General features: G+C 37.2%; 1 protein-coding gene across 1 annotated transcript; it reads left to right on the top strand.

Annotated features, from left to right (window-relative positions):
* The first annotated feature begins 880 nt into the window (after positions 1-880).
* On the top strand, positions 881-4,382 carry LOC114540244. The gene is made up of 2 exons (XM_028560524.1): positions 881-3,481; positions 3,840-4,382. Exon 1 carries the CDS (start codon positions 1,032-1,034, stop codon positions 2,880-2,882), a length of 1,851 nt encoding a protein of 616 aa, XP_028416325.1. The 5' UTR covers positions 881-1,031; the 3' UTR covers positions 2,883-3,481; positions 3,840-4,382.
* Positions 4,383-19,366: the final 14,984 nt, after the last annotated feature.

Below are 19,366 nucleotides of genomic sequence, written 5' to 3'. Positions count from 1 at the left end.
GAGAAAGTTCATCACTCAACTGTTGAATGGAAACTACAAAACGATGATTTGAAATCAGAATTAACTGATGTTAAAAGTGAGTAGTCAAGCTAAGAAAAACGTAGATGAGAATGTTCATCACTCAACTGTCGAGAAACTCGCTAAATTCGACTTTACTGGAAAGATTGACGACCTTTGTAAAAAATTCATGAAAACTAGAAAATGGTTGTTTGATAAACTCTCAAGTTGGTTTATGAGTAAAGAAACCAGAGTTATGATCCTAACTGCAGGTCCAGGCGCTGGAAAAAGTGTTTTGTCTGGAAAGATCTCTGAGCTGTATAGAGAACGTGACCAACTCGCAGCTCACCATTTCTGCGACTTTCAAATTTCTGATTACAGCAATCCTCACAGAATCCTCCAGTCCCTTGCCAGCCAAATGTGTGATAATGTTGATGGATTCCGTGATAAACTAATCGAAATCCTTCGTCGTGAACATTCTCGGGACTCGCTGTCAGATGCATTTCGTGTTCTTTTAAACGATCCACTACATCTCTTCAGAATGATCCAATGTTGATCATTGTTGATGCCTTGGACGAGAGCAAAACTGATATGAAGAGCGAATTTTTGGAGTTGATATCGAGAATTTTGTGAACTGCCTGATTGGATTAAGATATTCATTTCGAGCAGACCGGAGCTACAAGTACGGAAGGTTCTTCAACATTTACAGCCGTTAGAAATCCGTCCTGATGATGAAGATCACAATCAAGATATTGCGCTTTTTATTCGTCGTGATTTACCTAATCTTGATGATGATGCATAAGGTAGTTATTTCGAAGTGTGAGGGATCGTTTTTGTACGCTTATCACTTAGTCATGAATTAAGAGAAAAAGGGCTTGGGAATTGAACCCGGCTTGAGTGATTTCATCCCCAATGGTATTGCCGGATATTACGAAAAACAGTTCAAACGTTTGAAAATAGGCCTCCAACGTTTAAAGCAAGATACCTTTTCTTCTATCTTAAAGAGTTTTATCAATGTTATTGCCGCCGCATTCATGCCTCTCCCACTGAAAATTCTTTTTACATGCATGGATCTGCCCTGGAAAGAATTTGAAATACGCACGGCGATTATTGACATTATGTCAGAAATTCTTCCAGTTTATGATGGTTGCCTGACTCTTTATCATAAGTCATTATGGGATTGGATGACGTTGAATGGGTATGAGGAACATGCGTTTGTTGCAGATGTTAATGACGGAGATAGACGTCTTTGGCGTGCTTGTGAGAAGGAATTCTGTGAGATAGAATCTTTAAAGTCCGTTTTAGAATTTCAAATTTCACCCGAGAATGAGTACGCTTTGAAAAATGGTGTGAAATATTTGATGAAAACAGGTAAGGTGGAGGAATTTCACTGGTTGGTGCATGTTGGCGTAAACTATTTAAGACTAAAATTTTGCGATCGCGATCGCAACACCGATATTGATTTGAACCAAATCCTTGACACTTATAATAGTAATCTTTCCAAAGATATTTATTACGGCATAATTCAACTGCATTGCCTCTTAGAAAAGTTAAAAAGAGTGTATTTAATGGCAGAAAGCCCTCCAGCAAATTGTGACGATTATTTGAAAGATCTTGCAAACGGATATTTTGATTTTTCACAAAATAATTTCTTTCGTAAAAATGTTGCTAGAAATATCTTGGATACAGTAAATGAGATTTGGATGGAGCGTGTGACAAACGAAGAGAATCATAATTTAAATCATTTCCCCCGTGCCTTGTTAGATAATTCTATTATTATTACCAGTTCTCTGTCACCGGACAATACGATGTTTGCCCTCTTTTATAATCAAACATGGACAGTGCAAGTGCTTAAAATACCAAGCCTCGCAACTCTTTTCAAGATAGAAGTAGATGCGATACACGTTGATATTGACCACTTTTTTGTCTTTTCTCCTGATTCCTCCTATATTTTATGCAATTCAATTCGGTCATGCATCCTTGTTAAAGAACAAAAGGAAGTACCCTTCATTGCACACGGTCCCAAAGACATTCAGAGTTGTTCTTTTTCTTCCTGTGGAACGAAACTTGCTACATCAGGGCCGGAATTCATCCAAGTGTGGGATGTAATGCGGAAAACCATATTAGCAGAAGTTTACAATGACTTTTTGGGATTTAGGAATTATTGTTTGTTTAGTTTGTGTGGCTCCTACATTCTCCTTTTGGATTGCGACTCATCAATGTGTACGAATGTCTTGCGCTCTGAGAATTTGGAAGAAGTATATATTGAAAAGAATTCTGTTAAGCCGTGTTTGTTAAGTAAAGTTTCCATTCAGATACATTCACCAAATAGATTGGTTCTTGGCAAACCATCCCGTAGGATTAGCTTTGATCATGTTTGCTTGCCATCTGGTGAGATAGTCCTCCTTTCTCGTAAAAAATGTTCAAAACCCTTTTTATGGAAGGGAAAAAAGTGTGTAGCATTTAGCGATCACTCCTTCGCTGTAGCTCTAATAATATACGACTTTTTAAACCAAACGATCGTTGACGTCTTTCAGATTGATTATTTGCCTCTTGAATGTGATTTCGATCACATTTCAAAATTAGAAGAGACGAAATTCATTTTACGTATTTCGGATCCAAACCTCGTATGTATTATATCACTTGAATCTCCTGATGCTTCTTTTGTCGTCAACGCCCGTATAGATTGCTGTGCATTATCTCCAGACACCTTGTATGTAACGTGCTGTTTTGAAAATTGCATTCTTTCAATAAGAAGTATCGACAATGGGGAAACATTGCAAACTGTTCCACTAAAACAACGAGCAGTGGCTTGTTGGTGGTCTAAGTCGTATCTTTGGTTGGTCTGTGAAGGCGTGGTGTTAAATATCCTTATGAACCTTTGAATTCAAATATCTTAGGAAATCAAACTGAAGAATCTATTTTAAATTTTAGTGGTGTTGTTAAGTTTACAAAAGATGTTCTTGTAATTAGCACTAATGGGAGAATTTCTATTTTGAAAATTTGTGGTGAAAATCTCAGTCATCAAGAAATACCTTCTTGGAATTTTGACGAGGCCCATAGTGAAAAGTTCACTTCTGTCGCAATAAGTTGTGATGGGTGTGCTGTTATGTTACATTGCAGTCGCAGGAAAATTTATGAATTGTGGGAAATAGAATGTGGAAACAGATGGTTTGTACGTTCAACGGGGGAGTTGAATGAATCAGTTAAATGGTTCTGTTTAACTGGTACTAATATGACTCGTAGTTTAGTATTAGTGTCATCCGTCAATGCATTAACTACCTTTGGGGAATTTCGTTTATTTTCTATTAAGTTTCTAAGAAATGGTATAAGAAATGAGCATGTTCTTCCTATTAAATATTTCAAGAAGGCTTTTTACATTGATTCCGAAATGGTAGGTGTTTTAAATCATTATATGATGCATTTCGTTAAGGTGTCCGAAGGCAGAATCATGGCTTCCGTACGGTTACCTTCTTATTCTAAGGTATATTTTCATTTTTTCCTGCGATCGACTTGTTCTTTTCTATCCGTCAGGAGAAATGGTAACAAACATTATAAAATTCATAATTTTAAATTATGAATAATTTATGGCTTCCTTCGCGTAATGATCCTGGAAAATGCGACTTTCTGTCTTAGGTGAGGAAATATCATGAATCATTAATTAATACTAAAAAAATGATTTCTTGATAGAAAATGTTGAGGTAGATAAGTATTGCCAATTAAACTTACGGATAATATCCGACAACTTAATTTGAATAAACGTCCTAATATTGGAAAAACCACGAGATGTGTCAAAGTTTTGAACTGTGCCGATTTTGTTAAATCTTGCATCGTCTTTATAGCATAAGAGTCGATTGATTCAAATATTTCCTACGAAGGTACTTGTGGTAAGCGTGCAGGTATACAGCTAATTCAAGAAACGGTTTCCATACAGATACATCTGACGTCGCCAGCTCGTTAGGTCGGCTGGGAGATACTCGTGTATTTATGTTCTAAGTATAGTCCTAACACAAATCGATTGTTCTAGCGGTCAGTGAACATACATGGATACATAAATATTCTGATGTTTAAGGTTTTAACTTGTTTGGCACTTCTTTTTCTTCTTGAGTTAGTTGTTTACCGCGATCTCTTGCATATATAATTTGGTTTACTCTGAGCAATGTCGTAAAAATTGAAATGATTGTTACCTGAGCAAATACTTTTCTTAGCATTGGATGATTAAGCGCAATATATTCATCAATTAAAAACCTTAATTTTAGGTCATCTCATGTCGTTACTATAGTTAATCTCACGCGTAAGGCCCAATTACACTATACGGGGTCGCTATTGAATACAGTCAAATTTTTTAGCTGCTAAAAGGCTGTGAGTATTTATGTCTGATCTAAAAAAATCTACTAAATCTATCAAACCAATGAGCTTTTACTACCAACCATTTCTTGTTAACGGAAACGAAATTGTCTTGACCAGCTAATCCTGTGTCATGTAATGTGGGCCTTAGTCACAGATAAAATTACTGTTACTTGTATATCTAAGATTATTTCAAGATAATTGGAAATTTGATTTAGCCAATATTAAGCTACATTTGGATGTTGGCGTAACTGATTACATGCTAATTGAACGAAAACAAAGGTGGACCTACAGTACTTTCCATGCAGAAATAACCTACCAAAAACCGCGGTTAACCTTGGTCAAACCTAGGTCTGATCGTGGTTGAACTGATGTCAGACCGAGGTCGAATCGCTGTGAGACGGAGGTTATACCTCGGCCTCATTCTCGGTATGGCAGACATTTCTTAAGATTTTTCCGATTTGGTTAATGTGTTGTCGTTCTCATTGTTCATAACATTTCGTTTGGAAGCGAATGGCCTGTGTGAACGTATTTTTTCCCTTGCGGTCGTATGCGGTTTCTATCGGTCGACGGCAACCGAACTACAACCGCAGTGTTAGGTTATGTTGGGTTATGTTAGGTTATTTGTGGACAGTACTGTAAGTTTGTGCAGTTCTGATTTTATCCTGGAGATCTTGAGGCTAGATCATATTTAATCCCAGATCATATTGTGGCCAATTTATACCACTTTCGGTATACTCATTTTAATAATTGTGTTTGATTGAAAATTATTGTTCTAAAACCCTGCATGTTTTTCTGCGTTGAATTTTTAACGCAGAAAAAGATTAAGAATAAGAATAAAAATTCTTCATTTTTGGCTACTTTTCGAACATTTTTTATGCTTGTCTTCAGATTTAGAAAATGAAGTTAGAGTTAAGTTTGAAGGCGATTAGATAAACTGCAGAGACTTTCGTGTATTCCTATATTCATTTAATCAGTTAAAAACAAAGTAAAAATACCAAGTGAACGGACAAAGACAAAAACCTTCGAAACGAGGATGGTCGAATATGATTTGGTTGAACCGAGCTTCCCCAGATACTGTCAGAGATAAACTTTCTTAAGGCCCATTCACAAGATCTATCTGTCGGATCCAATTCACTGCTGACGTATGGAATGTAGTTGGTTATTGATAAAGCAGTAGTGCATTGACTTTAGTTCATTTATGGTCCACATACATTGCAAGTTAACCGGCAGACTATAAAACATCCATCAGAAGTGATTTGGATCAGACAAAATTGGATCGTGCATGTGAACAGACCTTGAGGAAGCTTTAGAGGGTATATAGAAGAAAAAACAATTGAAAAGTTGTAATGTTTGCCTGAATTATGTCCATTTAATTAACTGGTAACCTTTTCTTATTAGTAGAAGAGCTTCAACCAGCAACAATATTAAATACTTAATAATGACTGATACCTTGGTTATTAATGTTTTTTTAACTTTTAACTTTTTCTTATTACTTGTAAATCCATATCTGTCGTATGTATCTAAACACGTCGTTGTCCGAAAGTCAACGTTTTTATAACTGTATAAATCTTATTACCCTGACTCTTAAATTTTAGACAATTTAGAACTATGGTTAGGATTATGAGTGTGTAGCTTAGCATCAAATGAATTAAAATAAACAAATGCGTTAATAATTGTCTTTGCGTTTGTTATAAAAAGATTTCAAAGAGGAAAGATGCTTCGAAGAACAAATCTTCGCGGCTGTACGTCAAGATAATTCTGCTACTAGAGTTATATATCTTGTTGAATATCTATTTTTAGGCTCATCATATGTTCAACGACATACATGCACGATATCTTCATTATCAACGCAGTGTTTAACAAATAGCTCGGTCTAGTGCTGCACAACCAATGCCGTCGTTCTTCAGTTTTGTCTTTCAGCATGCCTGCTACCAGACCTAGTTGTGCCTAGAACGAGAATTCAAAGACGCACCCACGTCAACCTTCGCGGCGCATAACGACAGCAGCAAGGTCGACAATTCAGTCCACTGACATCAGACAAGTCCGCAACAAAAAGTATAACAGTTAGTGTAACATAAACAATTGTTTACGTTGGAAGAATTCCATGGTTAAAAGTTTGAAAATAATTGTATCTTTGTTACAATTTATTTCTTATACTAGAATACATGCATGCAGCAACCCCTCTCCATTTCATACGAAGCAAAATATTTCTTGACCTATATAACCCTCTAAGCTTATGATTATTATGAAATGATTTAAATATGTAGGCCGATATTGCTGATGTTTGAATTTTCGGAAGCAAACACAGTCATATAAAAGGTGAAGTGAAATCGTGCTGTATTAGCATGGTTTGTCTATCGGAAAGTACTGCAACAGATCCCCGATTTTTTGGAGATAGTGTGAACCAGGCCTTACTTCGCTATAGCTAAAACATCAAAACAGTACAAATAATTTAAAGACCCATTCCCTATGCACTAAACGTCGAATGTTGTTTTTCGATTATTGAATTCATGAAGAGATTGCAGTTGACTCTATAACAGTTTTAAAGTGATATTTGTTATATCAAAACTACGAATTGTACTTTCAAGAGCGTTTTTTCTATTTTATTCCTTCTCTGGTTTAACATGTTTATTGCTCGCCATCTCGAAAAAAAGTCCCCCATGTTCCACAAACGTCCAAATTTATCCTCCCCATCTAATTTGAATAAATTAATATTAGAATGTCTAAATAAATTAACATACATCATCTTCTATTTTTTGAAGATTTTATAAATATGTTAAAATCCTATCTATGAATGTTAATGGAATAACTTTCTATTAGGGGTTCGTTCGTTACCCCGGAATGAAGGTGTAGCCTGCTTCTCTTCGAAGCAGCAATGTCCGTCCTCTTCTGTATTCGTTTGAGGCCATTGAGTTTCTTCAGTTCCTTCAATAACCTCCAGTTCATCTTCATAACTCTGCTCTCTTATTTTCAAAAGTTTTATATCAACTGGGAGCGGCACAACGTCAGTCAGGTTTCCCTTGCTCCACGATAATCTTGTTCCCTACATCGTTGATATCAATGATCTTAAACGGCTGGTCAAGGAAGACCGGGTCAAATTTCGCTGAACGGCGGTATTTTCTGATCAGCACCTTCTCCCCAACGTTAAAGTTTGTTTTCTTTTTGTATTTGGAGATATTGACCTCCTTCTCGTAATTGGCTTTTTTCTATTTTTTTTCCGTTTCCTTTGCTTCTTCGGTTGCATATCTTCTTGGAAACCCTGAACGTTGCCCATCCTGAAAGAGCATGACTGCTGGAGGCATACCCGTTGCTGGATCAGGTATTTGCCGGTAATTGTTCATTGCTCTTTTCAAGGCTTCGTTGTCGGCCACGCCCTTCTGATGCACAATCTTCATGGCCTCACCCAAAGGCCGCATAACATACAGGGTTCGAGGAGGGGTGTAGTGGAGGTGTGTACCGCAGTTCAATTGATCTATTTGTTGCAAACTTCTGTATTCGAGCGCTATTAAATGGTAGGCCATTATCCGATATCTGCACCTCTTGATTTCCTCCATTAACTTCATGAATTTCACTGAGTACTGGAGTGAGTCTGTCTGCTTTCGTTGATGTGACCAGTTTGGCTGCGCGAAATCGCGACGCTAGATCTTGCACGACTACAACGTGCTTTGACGATGGCATCGGTCCGAACAAGTCGAATATCAAGTTTAAATAAAGCGTATGTATGTATGCTACCGTGTCCTAACATTTTTGTGGGATTTTGTGTGGCTTGGTTGGTTCTTTAGTCTTCTTATCTACAAACATAGCATAGCCGTCGCATGACTCAACCAACTCCTTCACTTTCCTATTCATATCATGGAAAAAGAAGTGGTGTCTAAGCCTTTTTTCTAGTTCGCTTTGGCCGGGATGCGATCCTCTGTGGGCAATTTTAATTGCCATCTCTGAAGCTTCTCCGGTAAAACGATTCTTTCATCTTTCAATATTATACCATTTCCGGTGACCGTAAGCTGTGGCAGGATCTCCTTAAAACGCTGCACCTCGCTTGCCTCCGACTTGGGAATCTTTGATTTATGAGCTTTCCGATCTTTACAAGAGTTGGATCTTCCTTCGTACACTGTGCAATTTTTGCATAGCCAATGCAGTCGAGTACCGAAGTGTTGTGGAGCATGTATAATAGATTATTTAAGTCGTCCTCTTGCTATGACTGTGGAAGCTTTTGTACCGGTTTTGCATGTCGTGATAAATAATCCGACTGGCTAATTTTCCCTCGCTGGTAAACAACGATAAACCGAATGTCTTCATGTTTCAGCTTGACTCTTTCGGTTTGAATTGAGCCTGGTCCTTGCCGTTTACCGTTAAAAATTGAACATAAAAGTGGATGGTCTGTTATCACTTGTATTTTGGTTGGAGCACCAACGACGTAGTTGCGGAATCTTCTCAAGACGAAGTCGATGCCAAGGGCTTCCAGATCAATCTGAGGATACGGATACTCGTTCGTTGCTCTTGATGCCACTGGTCTTGCGTTCTCAACGCTATTCCCTTGTGCCAACATCGCTGCAAGGTCTGTCTTGTGGGCATCAGTGAATATAAATGCTTGTTAATCCATATCAAAATATTATTGTAGTGTTCGCTGCTTGGTTTGCGAAATTTGGAATGAACTCTGCATTTGACTGCATCATACATAGGAAACTTACTATAAGTCTTCCTTCGAACTGGGCGCTGATATATAGTTGAGCGCATCCACTTTAGCAGGACTCGGTCTCACTCCGATAAAACTAATTTGCAGTCCCCAGAATTCAATTTCTGTGATACAAAAATGCATCTACTTGGGTTGAGAGTTATGCCGGCATTGGACATAGCTTTCATGACTTCTTTAATTGCTTTATTATGTTGTAAATTCTTTGTCGCTACGATTAGGTCTTCATGTATGAGGCGAGCTTGCGGAATATTGGCAAATAAAGGTTGAAGGGCTACGTTAAGCTCGTCTCGCGCTGGTTTCGCTCCCATTGTAAGACACTTGTACCTCTACAGCGTGGAATACTGCCAGATATCTTAAATCCGGATGAAGCTCGATTTGCTAGAATGCAGACTTGAAATCCATCTTTGAGAATATTTTTGCCCCGCTGAGCTTTGCTTTAATATCCTCTTGCTTTGGAATAGGTAAATTTGACGCCTGGATGCATGGCCTTGTTAACATTACGCGCATTCAGCGTCATGCGGATAGCCCCGTCTGGGTTTGGTGCAATTATCGCGTTGGAGACCCAAGGTGCTGATTCTATAGGTGGATGTTCCTCGTTTACGTCTTGACTCACCATTTCTTCGATAACTTTGCGACTCGTTCCTAAAAGATTATAAGGTGCTGACCTTGCAGGATTGGCAACTGGCTTATATAACTGACGTATCAACATGCGGTTTTACTTGATTATTTCCCAGCTTTTCCAGGCCAGTGAAATTCTGTGGAAACCGTTGTAAGATATCTTGAAGAGCAGACTTATCGTTAGATTGTATCAGTTTCACCCGATGAAAAACGCCAGGTTTTGCTGCTAACTGTTTTGCTGCTTGTCCTGACCCTGCACTTCTGGGGCCGGTTGTTCAAAAGCCGGTTAACGCTAACCCAGGGTTAAAAATGCCTAACCCAGGGTTAAATTTTAAACCTTGGTTAATTTGCGTTGCACAAAGCTCGGTTAGCGTTAACCCTGGGTTAAAATTGATAAAAAAAATTAACCCTGCTAGCTAGGTGGGTTAACTTTTTAATCCTGGGTTAACTTCGATTCAAAATGGATGAATAAGGAGCTGAAACACGTAAACACGTATAATTCGTTATGAATTAAACACTTTTGAAAGGTTTTACGAATAATTTCGACAGCAAAGAATTATTTAAGTTTGACTTCGTTCGGTTTCAGCTGATGTATTGATTTATTTATCTCCGCTTCAATGCAATACACGATAAATGAATACAACCGTGAAAATTGAAACATCGTAATCGAAATATTTCTTTCGGATGCCAAAATTCGATTCTTTTGATTGGCACCAAGTGGTAAGGCTACGTTTGTTCCTGAATTTGAATAATCAAAGAATGCCTGAAATTTTAAAATATAGGTTGTTTATAATTTGCTCGATTTTATTTCACGTCGACATTGTTTATTATACAAAATGGCCTTTAATTTCGAATGTTTCCAAAATTCCAGGCACGGAAATTGCTGTTCAAAACAACGTCCCTTCGACCCTGCCCTCACGGCATATAATCTTTCGACTGACAATATATCCTCGTCGGGTAAAGTTTCGACGCTCGTTTATTGACCAATCGAAAACGTTCTTATATCCAATTTAGTCCTTAAAATACATTTAATCTTAGGTTAAATATTTTAACCCTGGGTTAACTAACCCTACTGCTAACCCTGCTTTGAACAACACAGTTTTAACCCAGGTTTAGCTAACCTAGAGTTAAGGATTTTAACCCAGGTTTAGCACTAACCTAGGGTTAAATTTAACCTGCTTTTGAACAACTGGCCCCTGGGTTTTTCTTGCGGCTTTGTGGCCTTGGAAAACTTTGGATTCCGCTATGCACTTCGGTTCCGGATGTTATTCCTAATCTCCGGGCGGAATTAGTACCCACACATGGTGCTCGGCACAGGCTCGGGGATTCTCGGGATTATTGCGAATTAAATAAACCTCACGACTTGTTTATGATTCTTGAATATACATAATGCCTAAAATGACAAAATATTAATCTAAACAATTTCTCAAAAAAATCATGGAATTTGTTTCTCAGGGGTGAATATTCTACACATGTGTGATAACTTATATCGATCGCGTCTTGCAAGTCATTATTAATAAGTTTGAACTTCAAAAGATAAAAATATAGATAGATTTTTAAATTCTTTTATTTCGGCGCGCATTAAAGAATTTTCTTAGATCCTCAATTTCATAAGGAGCCACCAAAATGTAAGCGCAGATGGATTTATTGGAGTAGAGAGGTATAGAAAAACAAAAAAAATTCTTTTTGTCGGGAATCGACGACAAGGTAAACGAAAGTCAAATGATATCTGGAAGAGGGTAAAGTAAGACCTACCTACTTACTCCTTTTTAAAAGCAAGCGCAAAGGAACTCTTTCTGCAAAGATCAACATCCCAGCAGCTGCATGATTGTTCTTTAATGCCAAATGAATCCTTTTGGCCGAGATTTGTAAGATGTAAACGATTGCAATCAAATGGGCATGATAAACAAATCAACACACGTAATTTGGAAGAGACCCAAAAGGGAAACTTGGCAACCAAAGTACAATGAACAACATCCCTGTCCTGATAACATCATATAGCTAAATACCGATAATACTAATATGAAATAAATGTTTTTATCCGTGTCAACTGTGTGTGATCAACTGCTACAGTATATGCCTGTCAAAACTCTTTATCACCGGTTTTAAATACTGGCAAACACATCAAATTATTGTTTTTTAATCGTTTCCAAACATTGTTTGAACTCAAAGACTTCATGAATATTTTAACTCTCTTTAATTTGATTGATGAAACGTCTTCCTCCGTTTGAAATTCATATTTTATATAAACGGCGAATAATTTAAATTTTCAGTTGGAAAAAAAGCGCGTTTCCCCACAAAAAATAATAGAATTATCTAAAGTTTTCCAGTGCCGATGTCATATGAAATAAGGGAAAATTCGAAATATATTTACAGAAATATGTTTTTAATTCTAGTTCTGAATTTTAACAAAAGTTCCTTCAGGTGATAGCTCAGTCTATCGCCTATTTGAAACATAAACCTTCGTTGGTCTGGTGCTGTCTTCTTGGTTTCTAGTAGCCTAAAAACAGACCTTTCGTTCGTGAGGCTTCTTGCGGCTGCGGCTCTCAACATGAACGCTAAACGTACCTATTTTTTACCATTACGGATTTATTTCCCTTGACCGGCCTTTCGGCCCTTCGTGCCGACCGGAGATCAAGCATAATATTATTATGTTGCGTATTGCGTTATGTGGGTATGGTACCATATATTTTAACCGCAATATAACAGTATACAACACTTCAACCCATGTTTTTCTTCCAATTTTTTTTTAAATATTGAAACTGTTTTCATATTTCTCGTATCCGAAGTATAACATTCAGGAATAAACAAAGGTATTACTGTTGAAATTGTATTTTATAGATATCAAGGTATTTAGCAGGGTATGTGTTGTGTTAATCATTGGGCTATTCCATTTAATATCCGCAACCCCCCTATCGAGGAGCTTGGAATTCGTCAGGGTTGCGTCAGGTTAGGGCCTTGGAATTCCTCAAGGATGGGTCATTATCAGGTCTTGGAATTCCTCAGGGTGGGTCAGATTATGCCTTGGAATTCCTCAACTTTAAGTAAGATTATGCCTTGGAATTCCTCAACTTTAAGTAAGATTGGGCCTTGGAATTCCTCAACTTTAAGTAAGATTATGCCTTGGAATTCCTCAACTTTAAGTAAGATTAGGCCTTGGAATTCCTCAACTTTAAGTAAGATTGGGCCTTGGAATTCCACTGGGATGAAAATCAGATTGAATTGCCAATTAATGCTTCTTTAATCTGTCATTTGAATAAGTAGTTTTGTCTCTAATTAACTCAACTCAGCTACCTTTTTCATAACCAACAATTGCAGGCTGGGTCCGCTGGGTCTTAATTAGGGTAACTATTTAGTATACATGCACTGAATTGAATCAACCGCTGAATAAATTTTCAGCTTGAGCTATCTAATTTATTTTTGAAAACATTCTTGTAATGTTAGGGTTAGATAGGTTAGAGTAAAATTATATGTCAAAACAAGGCAAACATTGTTTACATCAAAGGTCACTGACAATATTGCACTCTCTTCAATTAATCATGCTCTATAATTTGCATTTAATCCCACTCTGAGGTACAACCGAATTTAGCATTTGTACTTTTACATGTATCATGTATAATTAAACATTGCAATTGTAATAGTAGATAAAAAATATATTTAACACAACAAACAGCATTTAAATTAGTATGGTGTAATCACAGTTCACCTTATTCTATGAAATTGACTTTGCACTTTACTAAGCTGCCAGCAATCCGTGTTAATTAAATGACTGGTTAATTTAGTGTAACAGAGAATAAGGCATATTCACTTTCCAGCTTCGTATGTTGCAACAACTTGAAACATACAACAAACACACAATTAAAAACGTGGAAACGAGGCCATTAGAGCAAAGGTTGGAACATGGGTTGGGAATTAGGGGGCAAGTCACAAACGGCGGAAGGATTCTTGAAACAAGGTTATTGTTCAGTAATATCTTTGACAGAAAGGACTATTTCGTCCATTTCAGTGTCTAAAAGTTCTAGGCGTTCCTCTTCAATGTCACTAAAGACCATTAACTCTTCATTGTTCTCGTCTCTTCTCAACTCCCTCGCCTGCTTATTTTTATACTCTGTAATGGATTTCGTCAAATTGGCCTGCGCTATTTTCAACTGAGAAAAGATTTGATCAAATCGTTGTTCCAAACGAGGCCGACTCTCTTCCCCTTTCTGAGTGAGCTCTACTGAAAGTTGCTGGTAATGATGATCAACCATAAATTGCGCTTTTTCCAGGTTATCCAAATTTTTCATCATATTCTTTTCATTCTGGCTACTGGCCATGTCGTTACTCTCAGGCGATGAAATAGCTACGAGCTCTTGTACAGAATTTTTTAATATTTCAGTTTTCCGTAGAACCCAATGCACAGTTATTACCCCATGAATCTCTTGTTTCTTCCAATCTTCAAGAGAGGAACTCTCAATTATTTCTTTTAACTTCTTGTTGAAAAAGATTTTCCTTTGTTTTTCTAACTCTTCTTCAGTCGATTCTATTTCTGCCTCCGTAAAATAGCTTGGATATTGATCAGGTCTGTGTCCTTGCCCTTGGTTTAATTCATCATTGGGAGATACTACATTTGTTTTCACGTTAGACTTGTCTTTGTCTACTTTCACGCATTCTTTCATTTTAATTTCTAGTCCTGTACTTTCAGGACAAAGAAAATTTAAATCAATTTCATACTGATTATTCTTTCCAGCGGACTTGGTTATGCATTTCTGGAGTTCATATTTAGCTTCCTGTTTTCTTGTTAATGCCGTTCCGCAGATAAGAAACTCGTAATCGCTTATTCTCGATAATTCGGACTGTATTCTTGCACGTAAGTTTTCGAAACGAGATCGCAAATCAATATCATTAAGGACAGCAACAATTTCATTTGTTTTTGCGTTCTTGAGGGACAGCATCTTTACAGTAAATTTCTAATATTCGAGGAGCAGGAGTCTAGGACTATGGCGCGAAAACCTCCAAAATGAGTCCAAATCATTGGTCCAAATTAATAATGACGTAAGGGGGGTGGTCAATAGAATGGCCGGCATTAGTCATTAGTTTCCACTATTGACATAAATTATGCATTATATATTTTACGTATATTTTTTGTCTCTTGTTCAGAATTATGTCGTATCCAAAGACAGAGGGTCTGAAAATTAATACCGAAGACGAACAGACTTTAGGGGTAATACCAATATACTGTGGAAAATCAACACTTGCAAAGCTTCGAGAGGATATTGAGGATGACTTTGAAATAAACAACTTTCGGTTTATGAGCGGCGGCAATAAGCTTGATTTGTCTGAGGAAATATTCACAACCGTGGCCTCAGTATCTGGTGAAGTGATCGATCATTCTACAGGAAAAAGTTATTCTTCCCTAACCATTTCGATGGGTTTAAAATCGTTGGAAAGTGATGAGCATAAGGAAAATCCGTCGAAAAGCGCTGGCTTTGACGCTTCGGCTACCGTCAAGACGGCTTCAGATAAGGTACCGATGACAGCAGAAACTACACAGACAGAGCAAAATATTCCGTGTTCTTCGACCTCAAAATTGGCCAGCAACTTTCTACGATCACCTACATCATGGGAAACACGAGGTGTCAAAATTTATACAAAAATTGAGGTGGAGAAAGCAAAAGGCATGGAGAAAAGGAGAAGGGAGTTTTGGAACAAGGAGGTCAAGCGACTTTGCCGAGAGACGAAAAAATAAAAAAACGACGTAGTAAAAGAAGTCAACATTGCCTGGAGAAAACATCAAGGTACGCTGCTTTTGGAGGAGGAGAGTCTCTTGAAAAAGTTGCAAAACGATGTCAGCAACAGCCAAACTGCAACTACATGTAAGCCGGGTACTATAAAAAGGAACTTTGACAGGATACGACAGCATAAGAACGAATTGGACCAAGTAACAAATGAAATAGAAAACACCAAATGCGGATCTGTTGTTGGGAAAAGAAGAAAGCTTGATGAACTTAATGATAAAAAGAATTACCTTCTTGCCGAGATGAAGAAAGCGCAAGATGTAATGCGAAAGAACTTAAAAAAGAGCGTTAGCTTTGTTAAGGATTTATCGAACGATATGTAACCATTCGAAAAAAGTCACTGTGCATGAAATTAGCTGCAGTACATTAGTTGATGTAAATTGTGTTGTTGTTCATGATAATTCATATTGTTGAATTCAGTTAAATGTTACCTTTTGAACTTTTTGCCTTCGGCACTGAAAGTAGATGGGCGTAATAGCCTGTGTTGACAGTAGCGTATAAACAAACCCTATTGCTAAATAGCCCTTACATAAACTTAATATTAATTTGCAGTTGTACATTTCAATTACGCAGCAAATGCTTGCACGATTTTGGTCTCTTTTCTTAATTTATCTTCTTAATTTATATTTACTTCGTCCGGGCAAACTCCTGGTTAACTAAAGCAGCATTATTTTGTTCATTTTATAAGATATACAAAACCCAAACGACCCAAACGTCGCCGTCGCAGACAATGGACGACTTATACACTTCCGACTAATTTTTGATCGAAGTAACAAGAAGAAAATATATCATCGCAGCTAGAAATATCTTACTTAAATTAGTGCAAGTGCAAAGTTTGGCTGCAAAATGTTGTAAAATACGGAAAATTTGCCAATGCGAAGTTGGCAAATTTTGTATACTTTTGTATTACTTGCGCAAATGTGTAACTAATTTAGTTACAAACTTCCGGCCGTAATAATACAAAAGTATACAAAATTCGTCAACTTCGCATGGCTATATTTTCCGTAATTCACAGCAATGCAAATTACTACTTCATGTAATGCAAATTATAACGGATCAAAACGCTAATTGTGGATTAATGCCATGAAAAAAACACATTTTCGGGTAACTATGGTTATCCAAGCTTCGTGCAACGCAAATCACATGGTGGATAAAACTTATCTGCTGGGGCCGGTTGTATCAAGCCCGTTTAGCCCAAAACGGTGGATAAGTTCAAAATAGAAAGCAAGTCTGCCGTTTTATTCGACAAGCGAACTAAATGTTTTTAACCTTAATACAAAGATACTGTTTACATGTTATTCAAAGAGCAAATATCTCCGAGCATATACACTATGAATAAATATCTATATATTTATAAAAAATCCGCGTCCTAACAGCTGTTTTAAATTCTATAGTATTATTATTGTCCTAAATTCGTCAGGAAGAGAGTTCCAAATCTTTACCGCAAAGTATTTAATAGATTGTAATCCATACTTGGTCGTTCTAGGTTTTGTTAGAGCCAATATATTTTGGCCTCTAAGCATATACTTGGAGATTCTAGCGTTAAATAGCCTCATTAAGTAATTAGGATACCTAAGATACAAAATACTCGTAAACACCATAATCAGTATACCATCCACACAGATGCATGCGTTCCTTTTTATTCGCCAGGATTTTGAAATCCGATTTTCGATTCTAATCTAATCAATTCACCTCAAAGGTTTCCGAATCCAGATTGCAAAATCCAAATCCGGACAATTTTCCCGCTTTATTTGGACAATTTTCCCGCTTTATTTTAAAAGTAAATAGAGAGCTCTTTATAAATTCTGTTCTATATAAATTCTGTTGAATTGTATCCTTGTTGAAAGTATATGCTGTGAAAAAATGGAAACACAAGTTCTAAGCGATCTTATGCGAATGAAAAGTGCTATAAGCAAGAAGGACAAAGAAGTGTGTATTGAAATCGAACAGCGCTATTCAATTTATTTACCACGACCTTGCTCTTCTGCGCAAAATTATAATCCGCAAACTCAAAGCAAGGACTCTTTGGCTTCGATATTGATACCAACCGATATCCCAGGACCAGAGGAACGTATTCCAGTGAAAGTAAAGGCAGATGGAAACTGCTTATATAATTCTGCATCGATGTTAATCACCGGTGGAGAGAGCCTTAGCAATATATTGCGTTTATTAACAGCCGCCGAATTATACTTACACTCGCATTTTTACGCAAACCATCCAAGGTAATAGAGATTTATTGATAATTTAAAAAAAAATCAAAGATAAACGCTTTTATAATTTTTTCCTAAAAATTAATAAATAACGTTGCATTGCTGTGTGAATTCTATCTTACTAATTTTGAATACTTTAAATATGTACGCAAAAAAGAGGTAAATATAGAAATTTTGTTGAATTAATATAATATTAATATATTTCCAATATAATCTGCTAAGGTTTTCTGAAACCAAGATGACTTTTGGACAGGAAAGTACAAGGTTTATTTTATCTTTATCAATTGCTGATGGAAATCATGGAAGCAGCAGAATAGAGACTGTCGAAAAAGAGGCAATGGCGACATGTGTCGCGAAAAATTGGGCTGGCCTTATTCAAATGATGGCATTATCATCTGTTCTCGAGCAAGCCATATATTCCGTATACCCAAATTATTCACATGGAATTCGCCCCCTTTTCCACGGCCTAGTAAAGCCCAGAGATAGAAGTTCACACCCATCTGAAATGCTTTACATTATGTGGTCAAGATGTGCTAATTTCGACAACAGAATGACTATGTTTCAACCAAATCATTTTGTGCCATTGTTAAAATTGGGTTACGATTTAAGAAGTGAAAGTGACTTCCCTACTATCGTACCAAAACCGGCAAACACATCAAAGCCGAGTTCACGATCAATCAAGTGGAATAGTTCCAAGCGCAAAGGTCGTCAAGTGCCTGTAACGGCATACTTCCCAAACCCAAATTGCCAAAAAACTAAATCAGACGTGATTTCACCAGAGTTGCAAACAAAAATAGCAAAACGTAAACGGCCAAATTATATTTCCATCGGCCCTAACCAGGTAAAGGAAAATAGAAAAGTAATGTCACATCCAAATGAATTAGACGTTGATATAGACAAGAAAATTGGTGCAGGACATGAAAACATTCAAGTCGGGGTAAACCAGGGCGAAGTGATTTGTGAACAGAGAAGTGATAGCCGTCAGTCATCCAAACTGAAACCTTCCAAAAGTCAGCAGGTTTCATTATCCAATCAACTACCATTTCCTATTTTATCGCCAAAGTGGTATCAAGGCCAAAGTTGGGACGAAAGTAAACTGAGTGTGTCGACTTGTATGGAAACGGATAAGCCGATATTTTCAAGAAAATACAGCGTAACCTCAACGTAATTCAGATTTACATGAAAGGAACTGCTTACCTTCTTGAAAACAAAAATTATGATACATCGGAAATCACTGAGAGATTCACTGATATTTGCAAATCTTCTATCAAGCAAGAAATAAATAACCATGTCAGCGTGAACGCCGGGAATCTACTGAAAATAGCAGTAAGGCTTGCCGACACTAAACGAGATGCTGACCTCATTAAAGCATTATTCGCTAAAACGACAAGCGTTAAACACGTCGCAAAAATGCTGCAAGTTCAAAACCGTTCATCTATACGCTTGGCAGAACAACAGCTTTGTTATAAACTTCAGCAATTTAAAAATCTCGAGGTCAGTTCACAGTTGGTGAGGAACGACTTAACAAATGAGCAACAGAGAAGGCTCACTAAGCGAATAATTGCACAAAGAAAAAATAAACTTTTCAAACTACAGTTTGAAACACGAGGGAGGATTTTGAAAGCGGACTTATTTCCTGAACTGAAGTTTGTCCTCGAGGAAATTTTCAGCCATGGTAGCACTGGGCTGATAGGGGGTCTTGAGAGCCACCCTCGCCT

The sequence above is a fragment of the Dendronephthya gigantea genome, unplaced genomic scaffold, assembly GCF_004324835.1.
Source record: "Dendronephthya gigantea isolate DGI-Jeju-01 unplaced genomic scaffold, DenGig_1.0 000226F, whole genome shotgun sequence".
Taxonomy (NCBI): Eukaryota; Metazoa; Cnidaria; class Anthozoa; order Malacalcyonacea; family Nephtheidae; genus Dendronephthya; species Dendronephthya gigantea.
This window is presented reverse-complemented; position numbering and strand designations above follow the sequence as displayed.

What these genes read in the sequence shown, in the direction of transcription:
- LOC114540244 (XM_028560524.1), top strand. Translation starts at nt 1,032, where the DNA reads ATGCCTCTCCCACTGAAAATTCTTTTTACATGCATGGATCTGCCCTGG.